Below are 26793 nucleotides of genomic sequence, written 5' to 3'. Positions count from 1 at the left end.
TATTTCATGGGTAAGTACTACCTATGTTTTCGTGGATTTTGGTGAGTTGGCTTTCTTTTTTGCTTTTTTCTTTTTAGTGGGGGCTGCTGGTGGTATGGGCATTTATGGTGTAGGGTGTTTTGAATCACTGAAGTGGACTCTGGAAATACCTGGGGAGGGAGATGTCTTGCCAACTCCAGTTCTTTTTTAGTAGCACCATTCCTTAAGCAGCACATCTAATACTTTGATCCCTAAAATAGATTGTGTTAGAAGGTTTTAACTGCAGTGATAATTCTATTTTCTTTGAATGTAGGCAGATAATCAGAATGTTCTGCTGGCCGTTTTAATGCACGTCTCACAAATCACAGAATTATACTCAGCTAGTCAGTTCTCAGAATTGCAAATCTTAAGACAGATTCTCAACTGTAATGAAGACAGTTATCTTCCAGCAGCTGGGAGAATAAGGGATGGGATATTCTGCTCTTTGGGGTCATAAATCCACGATCATTCCAACTGTCAGAAGACTGACAGGATCCCACAGAGAAGTCTCAAGGACAGCATGTGTGTTGTGAGAGCAGGCGTGCTAGGGGTGGGGCTGAAAGTCCCTTTTAGATCATATAGAAAGAGAAGCACTGAGTAAGAACTTTTACTGGCATTTTTCCTGATTTAGCCCAACTGCTATATATTTGGAGGTATTTTTGAGGGGAACAAGAATAAAGGACCCAAGGCAGAACCTTTTCCCAAATCTGTGTGTGTGTGTGTGTGTGTGTGTGTGTGTGTGTGTGTGTGTACAGCGGGGAGAGAACGGTCATAGAGACGCAGCCTACGTCAGCATTTTCATCCGACTGAAGTTTAGCATTTGGTTAGGGCCCCCTCTGATGCATGGACAGGGGTAAAGGTCTGTAGGAGGGTGAGCAGCAAAATATGAACAAAAGCAAGAGCCGTGTTCTCTCAGTGGTTACTAACCAATCCTGGGGTATCAGCACTGAAGGAAGAAAGGGCTCATGGGCCAGGCTCATGAGCACAGCTGGGAGCCACACGGGAATGAAGCAGCCAGAGGGGCCACTTGGCACTATGCTGGGTGCTGCTATTTGCGTAAGTCTATACCAAGCACTCTTGATATAAGTGAATGAAGACTTCTGCAAGTGATGGGAAAAAACCAAAAGCATGTTCTAGAGAAAGGCTAGATCAAGACACAGCAGCTCCGGTCCAGTGGGAGGCCTCGGCGGGGAGGAGAGCAGACATCCTGGGCAGGAGACTGCGCAAGGCGTCCAGACCACCCAACGCTCAGTGGGTGGGACGAGGTGGATGAAGAGAAAGGAAGAATAGTGGAAGGGGGAGAAAGAGAACGTGGACCTGGAAGGGCGAGGGCGACAATCCCACCAACTCAGCAGAACGGGGAAAACTCTGGCTAAGAAAAGGCTGCCGATACAAGGAAACTGGTGGTTGCCGTGTTAAGAGCGGTGTGGGGGAATGCACGTGTATCCAGTAACCTCAGGACATTGCGAATATCAGTACTCCAATTATGCCCCAGAATTGTTTACAGCCCATATGTGTTTGTGTTTGTGTCATGTCAGCCGGACATCGTATGATCCAATGAGGAAAATGTGTAAATTCCCACTTGATACTTTCTGATGGTGATGACAATGGAAATACCAAGTAACCAGGGTAAGAATTAAAACCCCCGGGAGCTTGTTAAGCAGTCAATGTCCTCAAGTTAGGTGCACAATACGCTAGCTGGCTAGCAAGTCAGACAGTGGTGGAGGCCTTTCAGGGGTTGACTCAGCTTGGGATTCTGACCGTAGTTTCTGCCAAAGGTGGAGCAGGTTGAAACTGGATGTGAGACAGAGGTTTCCATAAAAGTCAAATGGGGAGCAATAGCAAAGGCTTCCATTTTGAAGCCGAAATAACTCCAAATCCTTCTCTTTCATTGAGGAGAGGACATGAACACCATGTCATTATTTTAGTTTACTGAGTTGCTGTTCCAAATGTTCTTGGGAGCATTAGTGCTAAAAGGGAACAGGGAATGGGAGCTCTGCCATTTCCAATCACATAAAGGACAGAAATCCTTTTAATTATGACCATGCCAATCTACATCTTGCTAAAACAGCTAATTACATGTCAGGAGGACACTCAGTCATTCAGAACAATTGTCATTATATTTTTATATATTCATTCTGTGCCACCCCCCTCAATTACCATGGTTACAATTTGAAAGGATTCAGGCAAACCTTCATTTGATCACAGCACACCAATGTGAATTTGAGAGTTAATTATGGATGTACAGAGCCACTTTCATTAAAAGAGAAAATGCAAATGGAGTTAAGGGAGCAGCACCCTGAGATGTCTAAACTGGGAGCTGAGCTGTGAGCACATGCCCTACTCAGGTCAGCGTCCGGCAGCCCTCATGGACCACACACTCTCGACAGCTGCCCCATGCACTGCACTATGGGCCTCAGACACCCACGGGAGGGCACAGTACTGCTGTCCACATCAATCCCCAAACTTGCCAAGTAAAAACGACGTCAGGAGAGCAAGGCAAAGTCTCCTGCAGATGCATCCTTGTTTGCTGTTGGGGCGCTGCGCTGGCTAATGAGCTAACGGGCGTGGAATGTGGGTGGTTAGCAGTCAGTGGTGTAAAATGCTAGTTAGACTTCACTTGAATGGAATTGACTTGATTTAGTACTGCTCACTGCTTGGCCCGAAGTGTCATGTGAAGCATGCTAAAGAAGAAATCCAGTGATCTGCACATTTGTTACCCATGGCATCTACTACATCCTCAAGGTCCTTGGGTGATGGTTAAGAACATGGTGTAAGATCTTTTGGTGCAGCCAGAGTTTCCCTCTCTTCTCCACCATATCTATTCCCCTCTTAATTACAAAGGAAAACCAACGTTATAGGAAACCGGATTTCTCAGATCATTAGCTTTCTCTTTGCTGCCGCTTCTCATATCCACCAAGAAAGAATAATGAAGCTGATGCAGAAACCTCACAGTTTATGAACTTCCAGCTTTTGAACATCCACGGGTAGGAACAAAGTTGCACTTCAGAGTAAGTGAGTCAACCATCGATGGGTCCTTTAAGATGGCAAAAGCAGTAGCTTATCACTTTTGGCTTATAAATAAAGAGAATTAAGAACAGCTTTTCTGAACATAACCTGTTTGTGATAGGAGATTCTGTAATCAGAAAAGGGACTTATAGGCTTGATGTATTTAAAAAGCCTTTCCCACCACCTCAGTAGGGTAGAGTTCTCCTGAGATTGGTAAAGAAATCTTTCCTCTTAAGTGATAGTCATCTTTTGAAAAGAAGAGCATATAATGAAGGAGACGGGGGTGCCAGAAAAGAGAGGGCCTGTGCCTTAACAACAGGCTACAGTCAGGGAAATCCTTATAGGATTACCTGACCACTCACAGTTGCCTCCCTGGGAAAACCTCGTGTTCTCATTATGGTGCAATACCTTCAAACTGGAAAACTTAGGTGTCACGAAGTAATGTAAATTAGACAGTCCGGAAATTAAGAAACAGGAAGAAGGTTTTCAGGGCATGCAGCTCAGTTAGCCAAATGCAATATGGCTGACAACTGATCCCAGAATCCTGAGTAAACATCCTTGCTATTTAGAGAGCACACAAAAAGGAATGTTTCAAATGTGTAATTCCCACCCCTGCCCCAGTGCATCCCCCACCCCACCCCTATGCCCCACACAGACGCCACCAGCAGAGCTGGTCAGTGCGCCCAACTTTCACTTGGGAAATCTTGACAAACAAATCTGGCTCAGTAAAGCTATAAATGGATTTGGCTGGTCTCAATGCAGCCCCAATGAATACAGTAGTAAAACATTACTAATAATCACAACAACAAAATGACAAAATCTATCACCACTCTGACCTAAGATTTAAATCACGGACAGAGATTAACACAGAAAACCAATGCACAATGTGAAGGGTCAGGACTATTCAGTGTAGAGTGCTACTGAGCACAAGATCATCAATAACAAGAAAAATTATTGCCTAAGAATCTGTTGAGACTCACTGGGGATAAAATACTCTGGTTGTTCTCTGTACAAGAAAAGACAAAAAGCAATTTTAAAAGGCAGAGCCACAAGTTAAATGGGAAGACTGCTTCTACCCAAACCCTTCTTAAGACCAAGAGAGTAAGGACTTGGAAGTTCACATTTTTAGGACAGGGGTGGGAGGATCGTGTATGAAGAAGGGATTATTTCCACTGTTATGGGCAGAAATAATACAGCTGGTCAGTGGAATATGTGGCTGGTCAAAAAGATGGCCTGCAAGACAGGGAGGAGTGTTTGTGTGAAGAGATGGCCCACACCCACCTACTCTGCCTACCGTGGAAGATAAAAATCCCAGCAAAGATGTCAGCTCAAGATGAGGCCTTAGTACTGGAGACCAGAGGCAAATGGAAGAGGAGCTGTTCACAGAGGGAGACGAAGTGACTGGAGATTCCTGATGGAATGAGTCTATTTACACCTGGTGCCTGATGGTTGGAATCCAGGAGGGAAGTTTGTAAAGACAAAGGCCAAACAGGGAGAACTGAAACAAGTGTATGAATGAGTTCTTCATGAGTTGTCCCCTTTGAGGTAAAAAATATATGTGGATATCTGGCCCCAGCAGTGGCTGCTGGTTACCAGACTGCCTGCCATCCTAAATCTACCAGGGACTGGGGTATTGGATTTGCACACTTCAGTAGTGATGAGCTGCTTCCTCACTCACATCTTTTTAGGTGGTCACCTCTACTGAGCTAGAGTGAAAGGTATCTTAAAGGGGTCTTCCTGTTCCAGGAACTTTCTTCCTGTGAAGGAATAATAGGAGAATGTGGGGGGTGGGGCTGTCCCACCCAAGGACAGTTTGCAGGAACTGGACAGACTCCCTAGGTAGGTGGAAGGTGACCACACTTATCAACCACTTTAAAGGACTGAGACTGTGAAGAAAATTGCCCTAAGGGGTACTCAAAATTACACGCTTTGCTGAAATAAACCTGAAATAAACCAAAATGTCTGGCTGGTACTGACTGGCACCAGAAGGTCTCAGCTAAGAGTATACTGTGCTGCCTTCCCTGCCCTTCATCCGACATTAGGGTTATCAACAGCAAGGCAGAGATCTCACTAGGATGGTCCATCTTTTGAAGGTCCCTTTGTAAGGCTGTGTTGTAAGAGGAGTAGGAAGTTTACCCATTTGACTACAGGAATTCAATCCAAGTGTCTTTAAAAAAAAAAATAACAGAAAAGTTACAAGAACTGCTGACAAGGTACCCCATCCCCACCCTCAGTCTTCCTCACTAGGGAAAAGCAGTCCTGAAACAATCCTCTGGGGCCTGAGGGAAGTACAGTATGGAGTAAGAGAGGAGGGACATAACCAAAAAGCACAGAACGTGATTTTTTTTAGAGCCTGGCTCTTTTCCCTTCAGTAAGAGAGCAGTTTAGGGTTTCTATTTAAATACCATCAAACCTGAAAAAGCTTAAGAAAACAAATTGACAATCCAAAGATACTACAAATTAGACAGTGGCAACTCCATATGCCATTATAAGAACTAAAGTAGCCTGGACAAGATAGAATTCAACCTGGTGACAAAAAAAAAAAAAATACAAACAAACTCCAACAAAACAAAAAACAAACCAGCAATGGTAGATTTAAATCTAGGCCCCAAAGAACTACATTTTGCTCTTAGTAAAAAAGCAAAAGTTATATGTAAGGCAGCGGGTCGTCTTAGGAGCAGGCCAGCAGTCTTCTTCAATTAAAAGAAGAATTCTGGATGAAAGATTCCTTCCTCCTGTTCCTACTGAACCCAATATAGGCTATCCTGCACTGGTAGACATGTTCTTTCACCTTTTCCAGGTTGCCAGATAGGGCCCAGTACTGCTTTCATAGATACTGACTCTCCTTTATTCTCTGAAGCTTTTTCCTTTCTTAAGGCCTTAAAACAATGAAACCTTTTAGCTCTTCTCTGGCAATCACTGTATTTCTTTAGAAACTGCAGCTGTCTTAACAGTTTGAGTCTGTTTCTTTAAAAAGACCAGCAAGAACAAATGATACTAGCAACCATCATAAAGAAGCTATCAATTATAATAATCTCCTTACAATAAATCATGGATGTGGCTTGTCAGACAGGATAGTTTTCTCTCTTCTTTTCTTTCTGAGTCAACTGAGATTAAGCAGACAAAATTCCACCGAAATGGAAAGATACAATATGTTATATTTCTTCTACGTAATATAAAAGGAAAGAAAGATAACATAATCTCCTAACTGAAATAAAAAGTCAAACACACCAAGAAAGAAAATGAGCAGGGGGATCATTCCTGAGAATTACAAATGCTACTCTTGAATTTGTTGGTTCAAGTAATACAGTAAAACAGAAAAGACTACCCCATTTTACTTCAGTTCTTAGAAGCTGGAAGTATATACATTATCTGCCTGAAATCCACAAACAAGAGCAGGCCCAGTCCCTGCCCACAGCTCTTTAAAATCACAGACCCATATAAGGTGGCATCTTCATGCCCTCTTGAAGGCTTCCACACACTGGCCTAAGCAGGATGAACGGATACGGAGAAGACCTCGTCAGCATGTGCCTTAAGTGGAGTCAGACCAGCTAAAAACTGGTGGATATTTAATATCTCCCTAACAAGGAAGGGAAAAACAAAGAAGGTCAGTCTCTCTCTCAATGGTTTTAGGCTGAATACATTTGGTGGGGGAGGAGGGGTGAAGAGGTAAGGAAACGGCACCTTCCTTCCACCTTAGAAATCGTTCTTAGGTAATGGACGAAAAGACAGAAGCCCTGTTTAATAGCCAGCCCCACATCCCCCTTTAAACAAGGCTCCACCATGCGTAGAAAGGAGATGGAATGAGGCAGAAAATATACAGCAGTCATGCCTCCTTCAGACGCACCCTACGCTGCTACATCGAAGGCGGTTTCCTCTTCCCCACAGTGACAGTGTGTCATTTAATCTGGATGCCAAGAGATCATTTTCATACAAGGCCAGCAGATGTAATTTTCTTTGATGCATGAATAGTTCATCATTTTGCTACTAGATGACAAGGTGATCACAGGGTGACTTTATAACGCAAGTTCACTGTTTGGTATTTTGAGTTCTCAAAATGAAAAAAAGATTTATCAAATATAAATATCTTTAAAAAGTAACAAAAGTGCTACATATGTGATCAAGGAAAAAAATTCCATTAGTTACTGCCGCTTAAAGTAGATTAAACTTTACAAATATTACCACATCCATTATCAATATGGCTTCCAATTATTAAATAAATTGCCTGTAGCAATATAGCTTTTCACACCTCTACAAGGACAGAGTAAAGAGAACACCAAAGCAGTCACATCACGTTGTATCTCGAAGACCCACCACATAAGTGGCAATTGTCCCCTGCTTTTTTCTGCTCCTATTTAGGAAAGTATTTGCATTTGTGATAGTCAGCCAGCATAATCCCACGCTAAAGTCCTCTATCAACCTCTCATATTGAGGGGGCTTCAGTTAATGGATACAAAGACTGGAAGTTCATTCACTCATTTGTGACCTTAGCTCCATCCTTGAAAGACTTTTTGGTAGCAGGGAAAAGGAACACAAACAGGAGGCAGAGCAGCTTCCATGATGCCTCCAGCACTTTTCCCGGCAGGCACATACCTGTGCCACGCAACGTACAGTGGTTCTGAGAACTGGACTTAACATCCATTAGACATTCAGCTCATGTTTTTTTCCAATGCTCTCAAGCTGGGTTTTTTTTTTTTTTAATGACTTTTGTTTTTTGTCTTTTTGTTTGTTTGAATCATGGTCCCAAAGGCAGAAGGCAGTATTTTATCTACTAAGTCACACAGCTTGTGAGAGGAAAGGATGTCTGTGTCAGGCATGTTAAACGTCAACCAAAATCTGAGATCAAGTTTTTCCATGGACATTCTTAGCACAGCACCCAAAGAAGTATAATCTAGCCACAATGTGACTATTATGAGGCACGGCTTATTGCAGCTGGAAATCAATGATTCCCACGCTGAGTGGGAATTCTAGTGTTCCTTTTACTCTGTGGATACTCCCCAAATGGTGTCTGTCAATCCTGGGCCACACTACCTCAGCTTGCATCCTATCAGTCTTGGGGAAGGAAAAGGGTACAGACTAGTGTTACAGGAATCTAAAGGTACCCAAGGTTTTACATGTAGCCTAATATTGGAGAACTGAGGGCTATCTAAATACCTGGAAGCACTTTCTTGGAATGCTAAGACAGAGCAGCAAGATTTTCTAGCCTCGGGGGCTGGGAGAGGGAGTTTGGTTGGTTGGTTGGTTATTATTTACTGGGAATTAATACTGAGAGAGTATATGCAAAGGCTGAGGGCACCATGCCATCTTCACAGAACAAGACCCTAACGGCTAACTGACATACAAGAAACTGCAAGTTATACTGTAAGAACACATGTTAAGGACCGAGGAAAGTCTGCTAAGGTGCTACGTCTAAACTAAGTTAACTTCTCCTGTTCAACCCTCCCTGATCAGTCGTCATCCAGGGCCTCTGTCTTGATTTCGTTGGCTCCTTGTCGGGCCAATGCCAAGATAGTGTGGTTGACTGCTGCCATTTCCACAGCTAATGAGATGGGGTCTTGGTGGTCACTATGGCTAGTGCTGTCATCCTAGATGTGCAGAAATAAGAAACAAATGTTATTAGTGGACTGGCAAAATTCTCCAACTCACAGAAAGGCATGCTGAGGGCAAGGCGAGGCAGAACATTCGTGGGAGGAAACAGTGGGGGAGGGGCTCATGACACAGTAGAGGTGAAATGTATTTAAGTAGACACTGAATGGAAATAGGTCAGGACTTCCAATTGACATTATTATGATTCAACAAATAAAAAGCACCAAAATGTTTTTGTCTTGCTGAGAATTTTATTCCTTCTATTGGAAAGACTGCTGGTGATGCTAATCAAATCTGATCATTCTAGTTTGCAACAAACATAGCACTAGTCATTGAAGGCCAAACTAGTGAGCTATTAAATTCTGGACTGGTACTCTTACAAACAGATTATCAGACCTCATTGTATCTCTCTGCTGAACTGAGAAAACTAAACTACAGACACCAACATCTAATGGGTAAAAATGCATTTTTATAAAAGAACAAAAAACCAAAACCTCTCAATTACAACAGGACAAAAGTATACGAGCCGGAAATGGCTACGGGAGACCACGGTGGTGCTCTCCTGCTGTCAGGCTGCTGTGCCAGGGAAACGGCAGGTGTCGTACTTAGGGGGAGTGTGAAGCTCTCCTTCCGTGCACAGCTCAATGTGTTAAACAATAAAGCTGTGAAGGAAACTGGCATTGCAGGGTATTTGTCAGACACTGAAGATGGTGTTACAAACAAGGGCTAAGTTTCTCACCTGTCACATCTTCAGGGGAACTCTGCATCAGAAAGCTTTGGAAAGGGTAAGCCCCTTTGGAAAAAAAAAATCATGGGATGTGCTGCCCTTAGGGCATGTGGAAAAAATGGTGGAAATGATCCACCTACATTGGTAGACTGAAAAATAACAGGAATATTTTTGATTAGAAAGACAGAATATTTGCTTGAATAAAATGTGGAGCTATGATTTGGAGTCCTAAAAAGAGAAAAGGTAATCCGTGGGAACTATGGGCATCACTGTTTCATTCCCATTTTCACAGACTGGTCTTTAGAGTTTAAAAGGGGGTTGCGTGCACTCCTGCAGCATCTGCATTCAAGCTGGTAAAGAGAGGCTGTAAAGTGGTTGCCAGAGGGAAGAACAGAGCGGAGTACATTTAAGAGTTGGCTGAGGGGCCATGAAGAGGTATATATACACCACAGGAAAGAACTAAAGTTTCCCTGCTAGGGTCCAGAAGAGAGCATACATTCTTTTCATATTCCAAACAGAAATGAATTTTAAATCCTATGACAATTTTAATGAAATCTGTCAAGAGATGTGTGGGGGGAAAACTCCCATGTTCTTAGTGACTGAATTATTCCATTCAGTGGCTACAATTAAATATATTTTTCCCCCCAAGCAATGAAGACTAGGTCAGGGTGATGTGAGAAGACATGCATTTATGACAAGATGTGTGTGTCAATGTGCCAGAGACTCTGGAAGAACCACTCATCTGGGCATGAGGGTTCTCACTGCAATGGGGCCGTGGTGGGTGGGACCTTCTACTGTGTGCTGCATTGGTACATGTTTAGGCATGGATTACAGCTACCCAGTAGCCCCTAGTATTTCTCAAACATTGAGTGTGTGTGTGGTGGATGGTGTAACTTGCTTGTTTGGATCAGATCCTCCTCTCTTCTTCTACCTTCTCTGCTTCTCTGCCTCCCTCTGAACTTCTTCCCTCCTCCTCCTCCCCATTGCGTACTTGCCAAGTATCCTGTTGTATGACAATAAATCCATGTGGGTGAATAACAGTTTCTCACAAATTTAACAGGACAACTGAATCTTACCACATTCCTTTCAAATTACATGAAAATCTAACTACACGCATGAGCAGAGTGGAGGGACACTGGATTGTCTCCTCTCTCCCACCCCGTACCAAACGCACCCACAGAATTGACTTGTCATACTGTCCCACCCACTCTGTAACCAAGAACCTCTGCTCTCAGCTGCTCACCTGCTCTGAGTAGTCATTTCCGTCAACATCATCACTGTTGGAATGGCCTCCTGGACTCTGTACATCTATCCCATGACTCTCCAGGATTGCTGCTTCTTCGAAAAAAGCAAATAGATCCCTAAATTATCTGTTACATTATTGTAATCGCTTGAACATGGAATTAATTTTTGTGCTGAGGAAACTAGGGTGTAATTAAAAAAGAACCTAGATTCCTTTATGTTTTCTTTTAAATTGTAGATGGACAAAATTAAACTGCACACAGGCCAGGGGAGGAACACATCTGTCATTCTGGAGCCCCTGCTGCTATGCGAGCCACATGTGAGCGGTTGACTGTTAGGTGCTTCATAAATACTTACCAACTAATTCAACAGCCCTCCTGTCTCAGAGTTCTATAAAGTGTTTGACAATTGTATTGATGGAGAGGTAGGGAGTTAAGTTTAGAAATGAAATACAATTTTAGAAGCTCAAAACCAATCTCCCACCCCAATCTCATCAATTCATATTTCTTAAATGCTCTTTTAAAAAATCTGTGTTTTGCTGTGTTCCCTATTAAGCCTCTTTCATTCCAATTCTATTAAGCACATGTTTCTTAATATCTAAGTCATGGCCCAGTAATAACAAAGAAGCTCAGAGTCGCATTCCCTCGCTCAAGACCCTAGCAAGTAGCTTTAATATGCAGCACAGAAGTCATACAGTCAGGGGCCATATCTAATTCTAGACTCTAGAATATTAAGAACAATGCCATTATTAATATAATACAAATAATGCTAATAGTACTAACTCTTAAAAACACAAAGAAAAACATAAGGACAATTCTTGTTAGGCTTAAAAGTTAGCATCATTAAGACCTGCAGTTCTAAACTGAAGGTGCTCTCAAAGTAAATACAATGTCCATGACTGCTTCAAAAGGGAAACAGCCTCTCTGATACATTACCAATATTGGCTCTCCTCTTGATCTCCTTCCGTCTGTTAGCAAACCAATTATATACTTTCAGGGAGGTAACTCGTTCCAGATCAGACAGTTTTTTGCCTGTGAATACATGCAATAAAATTCAGATAGTCTATAGCTGAGACTAGTTTTAAGGAGTAATACTTTCTTTTTGAAAAGTTCTTTTGATTGCATTTATTGCCAGAATAACAGATACAGGTTTTGTTGTTTTTTAGTATTCTGTATACACTTAAACTATTATTAAATGAATGAAAACTAATACAAAAATAGCAACCAAGGACATAAAATATTTCAGAAAGCCACATAACACTAAAGAATTCCAATACTAAATACAAAATTAACGAATTCCACAAAGTCAGGCTGCCAGGGTTCAAAGGTCATAGGATAGTCCATGGAGGCTTCATTTAATTAGCATCGTTGTAGATGAGTATGTCAGTCTTCATCAAGTTTTCAGGTAGCTCAAGTTTACTTACATCTTTAAGGCCTTATATAAACTGTTTCCTGCTATTTACTTACATCTTTAAGGCCTTATATAAATTGTTTCCTGCTATCTTCAGACAGCAGGGAACAATTATTACCCATGTTTTCTTGAAGACTAGAGGTCACTCTGACCGTCCATTATTGTAACTATGCTAGAACGCATAGCCCAATTCAGGTTGCATTTCAGATTTATTAGTTTCTTTGCTGTCAAATGTGACTTCTCACAGATTAGCACCATGCTGGCCAACAAGCGCCCATCTGCACCTTTCCCTCCTCCACTGGTCTTTTCTGTTTTAGCTTTTAATCCACAGTGGGTGGAGAAGCCAGAAAACAGGTTAAAGCACTGATGATACAGGGTGAAGTGTTTTCCAGGAAGCTTCTGAGCTCCTGCTCTCCTCATGGGTGGGACTTTGGCTGGTGTGAAGTAAGGGTATAGGTGTCATTGGCAGGGTGTCTGTAGGGTCTAGACTGCTAGCAGTCTGGCTTCTGGGTAAGGGAGAATAAATCACATTTTAATTATGATAAAACATTGATACTTTTGTACAGATAGCCTTTAAGCCAATCAAATTAACCAGCCAAATGAAGATCAATTGATCCTCTTAACTGAGAATGATTTCTGGTAACAAAAACTGTGAAATGTGGAATAGTATTTTAACACATGGAAGAAAAGTCATATGTGTGTTTAAGTGGCTCGGCTGACTTGCATGAGAACAATACAACTTCAGAATGGAACTACCCTTAGTTTTTCCTAGCTATATGCAGAAGTCATCCCAACATGGGAAGGAGAAAGAAGCCAACTCCAATAAGAATTCTTTCTTCAAACAGGAATACAGAATTATAAAATACTTGTTAAAAAAAATCTAAATCTTTTCATTTACAAGCCTTGCTTAAATATTCCAAACTTTAAAATTTTGGAATTGACATAGTTATGCTATATTTACGGAGAAAAAAATCTATACAGTCTTAAAAAATATAATTTCAAGGTCTCATATCTTAAGCAGGGACACTCCCTGGAAACTTTCCATGTGCATATCTGATCTGGAGTACTGGAATTGCATCCCTAAGAAGTACTGCTTGAACAGGACAGGGCAGTGCCTAGACAGGAAGGTGGTGAGGATGGAGCAAATGGCACCCAGATGGAATGAGTAAAAGAAGATTCCTCGTCCCAAATGATGATCTGAAGCCGAAAGCTCCACCATGGAGGAAAGTGGCAGCTTGCTGCCTTACCTGGCTTCTGTATAACTGCATTGCAAGCATTGGCAATTTCTTCTCTCTTAGCTTCATCTGGATATTGATTCTCATTGAAGTAACTGCAGGGGCAACCAATTAAGACACAAAGTTTGTACTTTAAAAAATGTGCTCTCATTAAAAGACTAACCCACTGAAAAATACGTTCTTCTTTATGATGTAACATTAGTGTCTAGTCCAGGGTGTCCAGTAGAATTCTCTGTGAGGATGGAAATGGTCTGGCCTTTACTATCCAATAGGGGAGCCACTACTCACATGTGGCTGCTGAGCAGCTGAAATGAGGCTGATGTGACTTGAGGAAGTGAATTTTTTATTTAATTTTAGCAAATTTAAATATAAATCGCTAAATGTGACTAGTGGCTACTGTATTAGTGCAGGCCTAGTCACTGCTTTGCTTCACCGAAAGCTGTCCTTGATATAAAAGTTGCCTGTGATACACACGGGGGGGGGGGGTGAAATCATGGAAGGCACTGGTAACAGCAGGACTTTTGTGTGTGTGTCATATTTTGTAGTGGCAAAAATTTTAAATGACCAAATTGTGCCTCAATGGGAGAATGGCAGAACAAATTATGGGACATCTATATTTATACACAGCTATTTAAAAATGACTAGGAAAAAAGAAGTTAGAGCTCTCCATTGACCTGGAGGGATGTTTACAACATTCCTAAGTAAGAAAAACAATCTGCAGAATGATGTGTATGGAAAATACCATTATGGAATTTGAAAAATTCCTGTCTATGTGTACATAAATTTGCATGGATAAAAGCTGGAAGAGTACACATCAGGCTGTAAAAATCAATTACTTTGATGTGGGGAAAGGGGATTAGTGGGAGGAGATGTAAATATTTTTGCTTTTTTCCATATGTTAAAAAAAAAAGCACATATTCTATACAATAGTACTTACAAGAAATTAGGTTTACAGAACTCCTCCTTAGCATTACCAGACCTGTGAGACTCTATGTGGGAACAGAATGTTTATTAGGGCTACTTTTTCTGTCAACTATGATTTTAAGGAAAGAAAAAGGATCTTCATGTTATGATCAGGAAATGACCCCTTGTCAGGTTCTATACCCTCCTGGCTTCCCTTCCCTTAAAATGCAGCTTTCCTTTCCCTCACCCTCCGATCTGCGATGGTAGAAATGCCATTCTATCAGGAATAAACAACTAGAGGCGGCAAACCCTTCTTGTGAAACCCCAAACCCCCACTCCTGATGCCACCACCCCCACCCCCACTGCCCCACCCCCACCATCTCCATGGAGCACATCCTTTGACACGGCAGCTGCCATCCCTGGAAAGCCTTTTTCTTTGCTAAAACACTAAGTCCTAGAACTATATCTATACCAGGCCTGTCAACTACCATCCTCCACAGTGGTCTCCTGCTTGATTCCACGATTTAAGCATCTCTTCCTATATGATTTTCTGTCATCATTTTTAGGGCTCTAGTGTTCATATTGAGGATTTTTCCAACGGACTGTCCCCATAACTGCTCCACTTCCACATTTCTACTGACCTTTACTCCACCTGTGCTATTTACTTGGGCAATTAGTTTCACGAGCCTGAAGCACTGGCATCAACTGGAGGCTTGTTAGAAATGTAGAATCCCAGACCCAACCTCAGACTGAATCAGAATCTGAATTTTACAAGATTTCCAGGTGATTTGAATGCACCTTAATGTTGGAGAAGCACTGATTAGCTCATTTATTTAAAGTTCAACAAAGACAAAAAAAGCAGATATTAAGTACCTAACACTGTAGGCTTGCACTGTGGGTAAAGAGAATTAAGACAGCTTCTGACATCAAGGAGTTTACAATCTACTGGAGAGACAGACATATAAATCAATGTTTGTGGTAAAATTCCGTAAGATGTCTGAAGACAGTACTGCTGGAGCACAGATGAAAGTGTGCTCAGTGTTGTTTGCAGGGACCCAGAAGGATGTGGCAGAGGAAGTGCCATCGTGAGTTAGGTCTTGAAGATGGGCAGGAGTTTGCAAGGCAAAGAGGAGGAGGAAGAGCATTTCACGCAAGGGGAACAGCATGTGCAAAAGCCAAAGGTGGATAAAAGCCCTGAGGATTCTGGCCACAGAGAAGAATCCAGAGTGGTTAGAATATGGGGTTCACAGGAAGAAATGAGGAGATGTTAGCCTGGAAAAGCAGGATGAGGCCAGCTTGTGAAGAGCCTTGTCTGTTCTTGTCAGTAGTGAAGACGTCATCTTGAAACAGAGGTTTTCAAGCCACATAGAGATATACACCCATCTGTGTTTTAGAAAGGTCACACATCTTCAAGACTCAACCTTCTGAATTCTACCTCCATGATCTTAATTCTGACATCCCCCAATCAACTTTCTCCTTACTACTCCTCTTCAGAATAATTTTTCCTTCACCTTCTTTATAATCTCGAATCCCTTTAAAATGCTCCCCCCGACAACTTAAAAAAAATCTGTTTATCTATTCTTCCCGGCCTCACCTTTCATTTCTTAGCCTGAACTTCATGGTGAGCCAGATCAACAATATCCCTTAGGAGAAACTTATTTTGCTTCTCTGTCCTTCCACCATACCTGTCCAGCCAATCTCCTACCCTGCAGAAAGCACCTTCCACATGTTCTCTTCCATCCTTCTCTCCAAGTGTTCCTGGACAAAGTCATAAAATAGGGCCAATTGGTTTCTTTATAAATCTGTGGGTTTCAACCTAACTGGGCCCCTCATTTTGGATGGGAACTCTTTCTGTCCTTTCTAACTTTTTTATACTCCATCTTTAATGCCCCACTTACCTGAAGCCTTTTCACTCTTAGGTCCCAAGCCTTCAAACCCACCAGTCATTCTTTTTACAAATGACCTGTCTCCTCTTTTACCAAGAGGGAGGTTACTTAATGTAAGTTTGTGTGATGTTCTTAGCTTCTCAGCCTCTCAACTTGAGTCACTGCTCATTCATTTCTTCGTTTCCTGGTGGAAGAAGATGCACTCTCCTCTTTAAGGTCTGCTTCTCCACTTGTCTCGCTGACCTCACCCCTCCTTCCTCAGCTCTCTCCGATCCTTTTTCCTGCGTGCCCCATCTTTCCCCTGTACCTATACAATTACGCTATTTCACTGACTTTGTGATGTACATTTCCTTATTATTATAATCCCTAAAATCAAGATGTATCTTATAATTGGTGGTGTCTGAAAATTAACTGGCAGTGGTTTTTTTTTGTCCCCCATCACCAGTACATAAAATCAAGGTGTGTCTTACACTCAAGGCCTTTTCAGATCTGATGGATCATGGATGTTGTTAAGACCTACAGGTCCTATTTCAGCAGCAGCTCTAGGGCCACTATACCTCATTATAGCAACTGTTCTTCCAACTTACTGCAAAGCCAGTGACTGATGCCCCATCCACCCCCTCTAATGTCTGCTTAATATTCCTAGTGCACATCTCTAGTCATGGGCACTATTTTGTTAAAATTTTTTTAAAGTATATTATAGAGGTGTTCAGAGTTCTCCCCTAAACTACCTTTGCTTCTTTATCTGCTGCTACTACCATATATGCATGCTACAGTCTAGGAAAATGGAAGAACCTTGTAAACTCCTGGTATCTCTGTGCCTTTCTCTTGCCAGTATATCTGCTTTTTGCCTCCCCCCAACCTAAATCTTGTCTTTCAGGATATATGTTGAGTTATCAGCTCTTGGCCAGTCAAAGGTAAATATCATCCCATGAATCCCACAGCACTCCATCTGTTCCTCCCTCACATTTTTTTCATCTTGAATTATAGTTATCACTGTATACATACATCTCTCCTCCACTATGCCGAAAGCCACTTGAAGTACAAGTCTGATTCATTCTTATATGCATTCCCTGCTGATGACAGTGCTGACAAGTCAATAATGATGAACAAAGTCCCCACCAAACCAGTGTAGGGGTCTCCACAAGAAATAAATACCACTGTAAATGAACTGCTGAAAGTCAGGGATATACAGGTCTCAAAAGATACATACTAAAGAAATGATTCTCTCTTGAGAGCAAGAATACTAGGGCTGGATGGAAGACAGGAAAGTATTGGTGGTAATTAAGATTGGTTTTCACATTCTGTCTTATACACTTCTCTGTTCAGTTTTTGAAATGAACATAATGCTATTTTTATAAATTTTTAATAAAAGAACTTTGGGAAAACACTGAAAAAATTAAACACTAGTTTAATGATTACTACTCCATAAACAATTTATGTTGGTAAAGTGTATTTGGATCAGCTAGAAAATATTAGGATTGTTACTGTTATTCTAATGATTAGTAGGATAAAGCCACAATATTTTTGGAAGCTAAGTTAGAATTTTTTTAAATTTTTTATTGTTATGTTAATCACCATACATTACATCATTAGTTTTTGATGTAGTGTTCCATGATTCATTGTTTGGGCATAACACCCAGTGCTCCACGCAGAATGTGCCCTCTTTAATACCCATCACCAGGCTAACCCATCCCCCCACCCCCCTCCCCTCTAGAACCCTCAGTTTGTTTTTCAGAGTCCATCGTCTCTCATGGTTCATCTCCCCCTCCGACTTACTCCCCTTCATTCTTCCCCTCCTGCTATCTGCTTTTTTTTTCTTAACATATGTTTCATTATTTGTTTCAGAGGTACAGATCTGTGATTCAACAGTCTTGTACAATTCACAGCGCTCACCATAGCACATACCCTCCTCAATGTCTATCACCCAGCCACCCCATCCCTCCCACCCCCCACCACTCCAGCAACACTCAGTTTGTTTCCTGAGATTAAGAATTCCTCCTATCAGTGAGGTCATATGATACATGTCTTTCTCTAATTGACTTATTTCACTCAGCTAAGTTAGAATTTGCAGTTATTCATGGTATATATGACTTAATGAGTTAAAAAGTCTTAAAAGATCAATTTTACTGTGTATTTTTAGGATCTAATTATATAAAGATGATCAGAGTAATAATAAATCAGTATCTTCTTCCAAATCAAAGAATCTAAGAATTCACTATAGTTTTGTATTTCTAAGCCTTACAATTAGTCCTTTCTTCTCTGTTAAGGTCCTATTATTTTTATAATTAAGAAAGGTAGGCCTATTCAAAATGTAAATTTTCAGTAAAATGTACTACGTAGCTGGAGGTGTGTACGCCCAGCTGAGCACCACTTTCATCTTTTTGTCTTCCCGAAGTGATTCAATGTTTGAAAAATATGAATTCAAGAGAGAGAGTATAATCTAAACTGATAAAATAATATACTTTAAGATGCCCCATGGTAAATATATAAGTTTAAGATGTAATAAAAATATTCACTGCAAAGCTCTTAAAGCCTCCCCCTGCCCCAAGTGGGAACAGACACACAATACCAACATAAAGTAGAAGAGTTTTTAGGTAAGACAAAGGTAGGCCAGGAAATAAGATATTCAACAAAAATGTATTACATGAGTGTGAATAAGGCACTGTACTTGAGAAGTGGATATAAGTTCAAATATAAGCCCTGATCTTAAGAACATTTGGTTCAGCTGATGAGGAATATATAAAAAAGTTAAACAGTAGAAATCAAAACAATAGTTAAAACAGTTAACATAACAGACAAACCAGAATATACCTAGCTGCTAATTAAGGACATAAATGGTAAGCTAAATAAATTCAGAAAGAGAGATTTCCACAGATGAGGCTGATCTGGGAAAGCTCACCGAACTGGGCAGGCTTCTGAGGGATGCACAAACTTCAGGTATTGGAGAGGAAAGGGCAAAGTTAACAGTAAAGACAAAGAGACAAAGGCATAAAAACCTAAGATGCGCTTGAAAAACAAGGCAACTAGTAATGCAATCTGATTAGACTCTAGGGGTTATATATAGGGTGATCCTGGTTTGCCTGAGAGAGTGCTGTTATCTTGGGTTATGAACAAATTCACTTCCCCAAAGTACTCCACTTTAGATAATAAACTATATGGTCCCCCTGCAACCACATCACATTACTGACTTATCTGAATTTAGTGTCAAAATCCCCTAAGTCCTTTTCATATGTGCTCTGTGAAAGAGAGCATGTTAATTGCTCAGAAAAAAAGGGAAGCATCAAAGAAGATGGTTGACTACAGTTTCTGTCTAGTTACTCACAAGAGGAGCTATCTGAGCCCAAAGAATCTGATTGGCATATAACAGACATTCAATAAGCAATTGTTTGATCAATAAATGGTTGAACACATACATACATACATACATACATACATACATACATACATGAGGGAATAAATGAATGGAAGAAGAAAACAGAGGTGAAAACATAGAAAACAGTGTTTGCAGTTAAGGCTTTTAGTGAAACCATGAATATCTTTCAGGAGAAAGCCAGCTGAGATCTCACCATATTGTACACTATCTTCTCTAGGTATACTTGGAGATTTTAGACTAAGGTAGAGGTGAATACAATTACATTAGTGTAGTTGTTTATTTCTGAGCTATATATAACCAAAAGACTATCAATGAAGTTGGGAAATAGATCTACTGACTTTGATTTTGGAAATAATCATTTAGCCAATGAAAAATGTTAAGTCCTAATTTATACCAGGCAATTGGCTAAATGGTGGCAAAGATGAATCAGACAAAGCTTCCTACTGTAGTCACTGGGGGATGTACATATGTAATGAAACATTGTAAAATACCACAGAATGGACTATATTAGTGGTCTGAATATAGTATATGGGAGCAGAGAGGAACCAACATTTGTGCAGAGTCTTGAAAAGAGAGCAGAGAGGGTAGATAAAGTGAGTTAATACAAGGCAGAGGAAGCAACATATACAAAGAAAGGGAGTTATGAAAGAGCTTAGAATGTTCTTGAGAATGGGAAGGAGTTCAGTGTGGCTGGAATACACTGTACATAAGATGGGGCAGTTGGGGACCAAACTGAAAACAAAACAAAACAGAACACTGGGTCCAGATTTTAAAGGGTATGACAGAGCTTGCAGTTACCTTTTTAGGCAACTGGGAATGGAGGTTTTTAAGCAGGGGTATTATAAGATCAGACTTCTTTTTGTAGGGCAATATCTCTGGTGATACTAGAGGCAGAAGCCAGTTAGGCAGTGTGGCAATAGCTGAGGAGAGGGTCTGCAGTAGGCTGAGGCGCAGAAACAAGACAGGAAAGGTGAGATTCAAGAGACATTTCAGAATGGTAATAATTCAAGACAGCCTCACCTTCCGGCTAGTTTAGGCACCGCTCTATACCCATATCAAAAAAAAAAAAAAAAAAAGATAGTCTTAGGAATAGTACACACTACTTATTATTCACCTTCAAGCATTTTAACCTTTAGATTATGTCAAAGAAATAGATTTTTCTACTGTTAGCATGTGGACAAATTGTAGGAGAACTTGGCTCTAAGACTCTAAAAGAGATTTGTTTCTAAACTGGAACTCTGGAGTTCAAAACATACTTTTGTTCCATATAAGAATATTTTATAGCCCTAGACATTTTCCAAGACAAAAAAGGGAAAGAAATGTAAACAGAAATCTACAGGTAGTAATAAAAAAGTAATAAAATAAATCCTAAGGGCACTACACTTTTATAGACAAAGGACACTGTCAGCTGAGTAATCAGTGAATATCTTCACAGAGAAATCAAATGATCATTTTGCCAGACAATGACAGCAAAGAATTAAAATGAAAAGTGGCAAAATAATTTACATGAGATGAGAAACCGTAAGCTAGTAACAAATGGAAATGTCCTTGAAGCACTTTCATTTCAATAACACTGAAGTCTATAAAAATTGCAGCCAGAAAATTTCCCCTTTTGTGTCTTGGTGAGCATATAGAAAAGATGGGGACTAACTCTTTAAGCAAGAGATAATGGCATGTAAATGAACTTTTTTTTTTTCTGTGCCTTTATGTGCACATCTCCTGAAGAGATATTTAAGCCACACCATTTTAGTAATTCAAAATAAGGTTTCAGGACTGTCAGACATTGCCCACTATCTATAATCTAGTGTGCATTTCTTCATCACTAAGTAAAATTACTGGGCAGTAGGCAGGAAAGAGAGTAACATGAAACTGGAGCACTTTGGAACCTAACTGTCCTGTCTCCTACTTGAGATCATCTATGTGTTAAATGATCTTCGGCAACAAAAAAATTTTAAATTTTCTTATTTTTGTTTTTACCAATAGAGTGAAAGCTGAGACAAAAGAAATGGGAAAACCTCCAAGTGTGTCAACTGTCTTTTGTTAACCCACAAAGGCCTAAAGAATAAGGAACCCCCTTAGTTCACATTCACATACAAACCAGGATAGTGATATTCTATATTTTATCCAAAGATGTCAAAGTCCTTCTGACATTAATCAGACCTTAAAGTACCCCTAACAATCAGGGACCAGGGATCAGAGAAACCAGAGAAACAATCAGGGACCAGAGAAAAAAAGAGGAGTAGAGCCAGAAATTAGCTATGCATATGATTCTTCACTATTTAATGTAGACTTTAGGACAATAGGGACCCTGAAAGATTATTCACTGATCAAAATTCTCATTTGAGAAATGGAGACAGTGACAAGCTTATAGATAACAAGGTTCCCCAAAGTTACAGAACTGGCCAGGATCAGAGCCAAGCTTTTGGACTTCTGGGCTGATGCTCTTTCTACTACTGCTTGCTAAGGAAATTGCTGGGTGTAGTGAGTTGAATAGTGTCACAAATTCATGTTGGCCCAGAACCTCAGAAAGTGATCTTATTTGGAAATAGGGTCTTTGCAGATGTAATTATAATAAGGATCGAGATGAGGTCATACTGGGCCCTAAAACCAATGCGCGTGTCTTTGTAAGAGAAAGAGAAGAACACAGACACAGAGAAGACAAGTGTGGAAATGGAAGCAGACGTTGGGATGATGCACCTGCAAGTCAAGGAATACCAATGATTGCCAGCAACTGCCAGGAGGTGGGAGAAAGGCATGGAAGTGTTTCCCTATGAGCCTCTAGGAGAACCAACTCTGCTGGCACCTTCATTTCAGATTCTGGCCTCCACAACTGTGAGAGAGTATATACTTCTTCCAGTTTGTAGAAATTTTTTATGTAAGCCCTAGGAGACTAATACCATGGGAAAATATAGTCAGTACAAAAAGAATGGGATGGTCTTAAGGGCTAATGTGACTCAACTATCATAGTTTGATGGACTGTATTTCACTACAGAAATAAATACACCTCGCAAGTAGACTGGAACAGCAGCTGATTTTTTGTAAGCAGTGTGTTAGCTAAACAAAGGTTTTCTCTTCTCTAGAAACTATGGTCAAATACTGAAAACTTCTAACTTCAATTCTTTTTCCTCTGTAATCCAAGTTAGACTGCTACCCTTCTGATGCTTAACACTGACAGTTTTCATTTTTTTTTTTAGTGTAATGAATTTTAATTGGGCAATAATAGTACAATCCCCTATTATAAAGGCATACAGTGTGTCACAAGCTTGCAGCCAGAAGAAGAAAGGATGGAATGAAAAAAGCCAAAAAGCAACATATTCCTCGACTTTGGGCTGGAGCCGGGATAGTGTGACCTCTTTGGTCGAAAGACTTCTTATCCGTTTCACCAGGTCATTCCTTCCTTTGGTATGAATCATCATTGAGAATCTTGAACATGACACTCAAAACTCTCTAGGGACGCTTGGCTGGCTCAGTTGGTAGAGTACGTGACTCTTGATCTTGGAGTCCTGAGTTCAAGCCCCACAATGGGCATAGAACTTCCTTGATCCCCGTGTTGGACCCTATTGGGCCCCTCGCCCCGGGCAGACTCTGCAGGCCACACTCTGAGTTCCCACTTAGTTGACTTCCCAACGTAGCGCCAGGCAGGACCGCTCTCCTTCCTCGTTTTGTCCACACCAAGCTTCACACACACTCTCTCAGCGTTCATCCTGCAATCCAGTGGGCCTCAGCTGGAGGCATATGTTGTAATCACCTAGGGCGTGGGCCACGGTCCCATCTGCACGGGCGCTGATTTCATTGATCACAGGTGGAACGTGGGCACCAGGATATCTGCAAGCTCCGCGGGAGCTCTGATGCTCAGCGAAGGCTGAGAACTCCTGGTTTCCTACCTGCCGGGGAGAACTCCGACAGTTTTCATAATAAGTTCCCATTTCAAAGCTTTATTGAAAGTTTTTAGACTGGCCACTTCTTGATAACAAACAAGGCTAAGAGACTGCCATATTCACCTGTATCTTCAACAATTAGTGCAGTGTTGATTTTTAAAAATCTTGGGACACTAAGTACAGATAATTACTTCTGTAATACAACCAAGATTATTGATAATTTAAAAGTCTGCTAAGAGATGTGTAATAAAACAAGTATTTTTAGTAAAATGTTAATGGTAGAATCTAGGTGGTAACTATAAAATTCTTTCAACTCTGCTGTAGGTTTGAAATTTTTCACAATAAAATATTAGGAAAACTGTGAGTGATAACATTAATAATAAAATGATAAAATGCTAGCAGCAACCTCATTAAATCAGAAACAATAGAGCCCATAGCCTCAATACAATTTTTTCTCTGGCTACAGTTTAATGTTTTCCTGAAAGTACTAGTCAGTACAATAAGACATGAAACAAAACTAAGAAACATATTGGGAAGAAGGGCCACAAAATTATCTTTGGCATATTATACTACATCAAGAAAGCCAAGGGAAAAATTGAAAATGCCTCAGAAATAATTAGATGGTTGGGTACTAAGTAGAAAAAATATCAAAACTTTCCCACGTATCAGTAATAATCTGTTTGATGTGATCTAACAGAAAAAAGGCATCTATTTAAGAAAGCAAGAAAAATGATAAAAATAAAAATAGCTGAGAAAAATATAAAAACTGCATAAAAAACTAAAAAATTGTACTCACTTTGCTGAGAGGTATTAAAAAGATATTAGAAATGGAGAGGCATATATAACACATTGCTAGATAAGAATGAATAATATGACACTGTCATTTCTTCTGAAATGAATCTTTAAGTTTAATGCACTTAAAACACACACACATTTTTTTCTTCTCTCCTTTTTCTCAGTGGGATTGGTATGAGTCAACAATATGATTTTAATGTTCATATGGAAAAAAAGATGTAAATGGCTAAGAACATTTTGATAACAAATAGTAATGATGGGCCCTATCTTGTCAAATATTGTGAAATTATAAAGTTCTAATAATCAAAACTGTGGTTCAAGAATTGATGATGAGATCAATAGAGACAACAAATATAATAATTTTATATGCAAGAAAGAAAGAATCTTAAAGGAGAAAGGGAAAATTGACTATTTGGAAAATAAGGCCAAATTAGATCCTCAACTTACATAGACCCAATATATTAGGGTGAAATGTAAAAGTGGAATCATTAAAAAAAAAACTAGAAGAAAACATCCAAACGAGGAAGCATAAATGATGGAAGGTAGTTGCACAAGAATAAAGCAATGGATTTACCTGTATTTAAATGAAAAATAAAATAAATTACAAATAAATGTAAATATATAGCAGAAAACATTAATGATCTCATTCTATAAAGAGTTAATATACAAGTCAATAAGATAACATGAATACACAACAGAAAAATAGTGAAAGGAAAAAATAAACACCAAGTATGAATGATTAATAAACATGTAAAAATGTTTAGCCTTACTAATAATCAGAGAAGTTTAAATGTAGACAAAAATAAAACATTGCTTTTCACCTATTAAATAGGCAAAACAAAGCTGATTTTCACTCCCCAAAAAGATTACAATATGCATGGAAGACAGGTGCTGGTGAAGGAGCAGTATATGCTCAAGGCCACTGTTAGTGATGTGAATAAATTCAGCTTTTTGGAGGGAGGTGGGTATCTTAAGAAAAAAGGTAAGTATAAAGGTGGTCATGTCAATACTATTTAAGAGGGCAGAACTGGGAAGATTTAAATATCTAACTAAGTAATAATAGTTAAATAAATTATTTGAAGAAGAAATGAGCAATTAAAAAAATCACACTTTCATCTTCAAAGATTTTATCTATTTGCCAGAGAGAGAGAGAGAGAGAGAGTGAAAGAGTGTGAGAGTACAAGCAGGAGGAGTGGCAGGCAGAGGCAGAAGCAGGTTCCCCGTCGAGCAGGTAGCCCGACGTGGGGACGCTGGGATCATGACCTGAGCCGAAGGCAGCCACCCAACCAACCGAGCCACCCAGGCATCCCCAAAAAATCACATTTTCAAAGAGTACTTAATGCCATAGGAAATGTTGGGGGAAAAAGCAGGTTACAAAACCATATATGCCTTATTGTAATTATGTTAAAAAATATATATCTAGATACATAGAAACACTAAAAGTAAATGTATCCATATATTTTCAGTGTTATTTATGAATAGAAATATTTTCTTTTTTATAAACTGTGTTTTCTAAACAGTTTACAATGTGTAACTATTAATTTTCTAATTAAAAATGTTACCCGAAATAAATTGAGTTATGTGATATTACAAAAAATCTACCTGTCATTAATTTTATAACTGCTTTTCAAAATACTCTTCTCTTTCACCATCCCTGTATCTATCTACAAACTGGCAACACAGCTAGTTATGAAGTCAGAACCTGAATTAGATACAGTTACCAACCTAAATGTCCAGCTGCAGGGGACTGGATAATAAATTATATATATATGTTTTAAATGGATTTAGTCATTAAAATCATGTTTTCAAAGAGCATATGAATGATATTAAACATAAAACTACATATCTGGTATAACCTTCTTTGAAAAGATATGTACATAACAGAAAAATGACTGAAAAGAACTATGACAAAACATTAATGATTATCTCTAAATGGTGGTAAGTGGCATCTTAGTTTTCTTCTTTATATTTCCTTACATTTCTCCATATTTTATATAACAAGCATGTGCTAATTTTGTAATTTAAAAAAACATTATTTGAAAATAAAGTTTGCTGTCTCAAAGCATGAGCAAAATAAAGTTGCATAAAATTATTTTTAAATAATTTTCTTGGTTGGGGCGCTTGGGTGGCTCAGTCGTTGAGCGACTGCCTTCGGCTCAGGTCATGATCCCGGGTTCCTGCGATCGAGCCCCACATCGGGCTCCTTGCTCAGTGGGAAGCCTGCTTCTCCCTCTCCCTCTACCCCTGCTTGTGTTCCCTCTCTCACTGTGTCTCTCTCTAATAAATAAATAAAATCTTAAAAAAAATTAAAATAAATAAATAAATAATTTTCTTGGTTTATCTTAATGCTTTCCGGCAACAACAAATTTACACTTTGAATGTTTGTTTTGCAAACACACTATAGTACAACAAGCAAAAGATGTTCCACACTAATGTATTTTTGATAAATAAGAGTTCATTTGGAATTCTACAGACTTAAAATAAATAATAGCTCTCTCCAAATCAGGCTTTTGGAAGGTTCCCATGACTATAAGGAAAAGTAAAATATAAATGAGTTCTATTATAGAAGAAGCTGTAAGTTTTTATGGCTTTGCAGCTTGTTAACGTTTCAGAATAGAAAAGCCTGTGAAAAGAGAAACCTTTAAAGTGGAAAAATTACTATTAACCTATGAACAAATTAAAGAATTCAGATACGAAAGTTGAATTTTGGAATCCTAATTCATAAATG

At 39.7% G+C, this 26793-nt stretch overlaps 1 protein-coding gene across 8 annotated transcripts in view; it reads right to left on the bottom strand.

Moving 5' to 3' along the window:
• The window catches only part of HMBOX1 (homeobox containing 1), a 199903-nt gene that overhangs the window by 5673 nt on the left and 167437 nt on the right, over positions 1–26793 (bottom strand). The window contains exons 7-11 of one of the 8 annotated variants that reach the window (XM_028114270.2): positions 13240–13322; positions 11518–11613; positions 10584–10678; positions 10272–10343; positions 3678–8612 (exon numbers count right to left, since the gene is read on the bottom strand). In XM_028114270.2, coding sequence (XP_027970071.1) covers positions 8475–8612; positions 10272–10343; positions 10584–10678; positions 11518–11613; positions 13240–13322 — 484 coding nt within the window. In that variant the 3' untranslated portion in view covers positions 3678–8474. The other 7 variants (XM_028114264.2, XM_028114265.2, XM_028114267.2 and 4 more) reach the window with 7 other exon arrangements.

This window comes from Eumetopias jubatus, unplaced genomic scaffold (genome assembly GCF_037043125.1).
Source record: "Eumetopias jubatus isolate StellerSeaLion01/CBP00866 unplaced genomic scaffold, mEumJub1_p1.0 scaffold_2, whole genome shotgun sequence".
Lineage (NCBI taxonomy): Eukaryota > Metazoa > Chordata > Mammalia > Carnivora > Otariidae > Eumetopias > Eumetopias jubatus.
Note: the sequence above shows the minus strand (reverse complement) of the source record. Positions and strands in the feature narration are given on the sequence as shown.